Below are 2,591 nucleotides of genomic sequence, written 5' to 3' on the forward strand. Positions count from 1 at the left end.
TGCTGTAGGAAGAGACATGAGCATATATTGTGAGGAAGCATGAAATATACTACTTGGAAATACGAGTCACTATTCTATAAATTTTAAGTGGATGAAGTACCACTGAAGCAAAACTTAGCTGGATTCTTTCCATGCATATACTGCTAAGAACATAATTTACTTTCATTAGGAATCAAATCACTTCAGCTGAGATGTTACCTTAGTTTTTACAACTAAGGTAACATCTCAGCTGAAGTTTCTCTAGTAAGTTTCTAAAACATCTCACAAATGCTATAAAATACACCACAGGACCTCTTGCCTAGAAGAGACAGAAAATGTACCAATTTACAGCTATAGGTATATTTGTTCTGACTTGTGATGATACATTTATCCTTTCTTAACTACCAGACTTTTTAACAACTGTGCCATTACTACTCATTAATATCAGAATCAGTTTTCTTACTTTTGCTATTCACAAGCAACAAAAAAAACCCAAAGTGGTCTGGTTGGATTCTCTTCTGCTCTATTCTGACTGGATTTTCCTTCTGCTTTGAACCTCTAACTAATAAAGAGAGAAAGTATTCCCTCATGGACAACAGAAGTGCGACAAAACATGGAATAGTAGCCAATGCTGGAGAGCAACACTCAATCACAATTCACACTGCTGCAAAATCATTACATATATTAATGACCAAAGAAGAAAAGAAAACACTTTTTCCTCAGAGTGTAGAAAGCAAACTGGTTCCAATTCAGATCTGAAAAAAGCAACTAGTTTCACTGGTTCACACTGCATTTGAAAATGGCTCAGTGCTTACAAATAAACTATGAAGTCATGAAAACACAGGAGAAAATAGAACAAGATCCTTAGAGGCATACAAATAAATAAGGTTTAGAGAAGGACACAGTATTTGCAAAAAACACCTTTTAAGGTTTATATGCAAGCCTTCTTTTTTGCAGCTCACTTCAATTAATAGTAGAGTTGATCACTCTGTTGCATTTACCTTGGTTGGGTTGCATGTTCATATTTGGTCTCGGGCCATAGTTGCCCATAGGCTGTCCTTGGCTCATAGTCATCTGATTCTGTACTGGCATGCTCTGTGAAGATGGCACTGAGTGATTATAACCTCCCATGGACCCATGGCTACTTGAAGGCATGTTCATGGAACTGTTTGTCATGTTGAGTTGATTAGGCCCAGGTCCTTGCATGGGCATATGGTTAGGTCCTTTGGAGAGAAAAAGCATGTTACAATAAGTACCCTGCAACACAATGCTAATTCTAATTTAGTAAATTAGATTTGCTAAAATATGGAGTTTTGCTCATGATTTGTTGACCTGGTTAAAACAAAGTTAGCAACTGTCATTAAGCTTATTTCCATTAGGACACTGCATTTCATCTCATACAGAAACTAAAACTATTAAAATAAAAAAGTTTCAAATCATTCAGCTTTTCTTATATCTACAGTGCATGAAAAAACTAACCCTTCCAGCACTAAGCTCACATATCCCTTGGATTTCAACAGATGACCTTTTTAATTAGTGCTACAGTAGAAGTTGTAAGAGTCTAGCTGTATAATTTTATTTTATTTAAAATAGCTAAAATAATCTTTTGAAACTGATACTCAATAATGAAAAGATATTTATATAGTGTTCTACAGACCTAACATTTATACAGTGCAGAGAGATGTATACAATAAAAACTGGTTATAAACATATTTAACATTAGGTTCTAAACATCATATTTACAGCCAAAAGCACATAGCTATATTTACAGATTACAGGAGGGGGGGAAAAAAAAGTTCACCTCTCACCATTGCTCCTAGTGAAGACCCAAAGGATGAACAACCTGGTCACACACCCATATGGCCAGTTATAACTCTTCACCCTTTACTCCTCCCTTCCTGGCAAGACAGGTTGGAGTTTGATTGATCTCTTGATTATACCCATTCTCAATGGATATTTTAAAGAGTATGAACATGACAGCTTGATAGAACACCATCTGACCAGTTTACCTGTTATTTCAGCCAGCCAAAACGTAAGGTTCCCCCCACCCCCAATATAAGTATTAGTTGTTCATATGCTGAATATTTCTTTTCTTTTTTAACTGGAAACTGCCTCTGTATGAAGGATATTTTTCTTTGCCCTTCTCTGGTAGCCACAAAATGCAACATTATTTTCTACACTCTTTTTTAGACGTTATATCCCCAAAACTTTAAGAATTAAATGATATAAACCTAAAATGTATACATGTAAACAGAGAGAAAATGAAGAGTCCATGAAAATGAAAAAGAATTCTGATCAGATAAGAAACTTGAGTAAAGGAAACGAAGTGAGAAGGTATATGCAGATTATACATAGTAAGAAGAAAACATATCCTGCTACTAGTAGCAAGACAGGACAATTTTGAAAGTAAAGACCTGAACCATGTCAAGTATAATAGGATGCAATGGTCTGGCTAATATATGTGAAAATTATATATAAGCATTATAATAGGGCAGAGGCTGCAACCTATGGCTTGCAGGCTGCATCTAGACATGAGGATTCAGCAGCATTCAGCAGCACAGAGGCTTTCCCAGTGTCACTGTGGGAAGCAGTAGTGGCAGCAGGTGTTCCCC

General features: G+C 36.1%; 1 protein-coding gene across 5 annotated transcripts in view; it reads right to left on the bottom strand.

Moving 5' to 3' along the window:
- Positions 1-2,591, bottom strand: part of SS18 (SS18, nBAF chromatin remodeling complex subunit) — an 87,064-nt gene that overhangs the window by 22,147 nt on the left and 62,326 nt on the right. For all 5 annotated transcript variants that reach the window (XM_019526474.1, XM_019526455.1, XM_019526464.1 and 2 more), the window contains exon 5: positions 981-1,202. In XM_019526474.1, the coding sequence (XP_019382019.1) occupies positions 981-1,202 (222 nt within the window). The remainder of the gene's footprint in view (positions 1-980; positions 1,203-2,591) is intronic.

Source organism: Gavialis gangeticus, unplaced genomic scaffold, assembly GCF_001723915.1.
Source record: "Gavialis gangeticus isolate Ggan-Ray unplaced genomic scaffold, GavGan_comp1, whole genome shotgun sequence".
Classification (NCBI taxonomy): domain Eukaryota; kingdom Metazoa; phylum Chordata; order Crocodylia; family Gavialidae; genus Gavialis; species Gavialis gangeticus.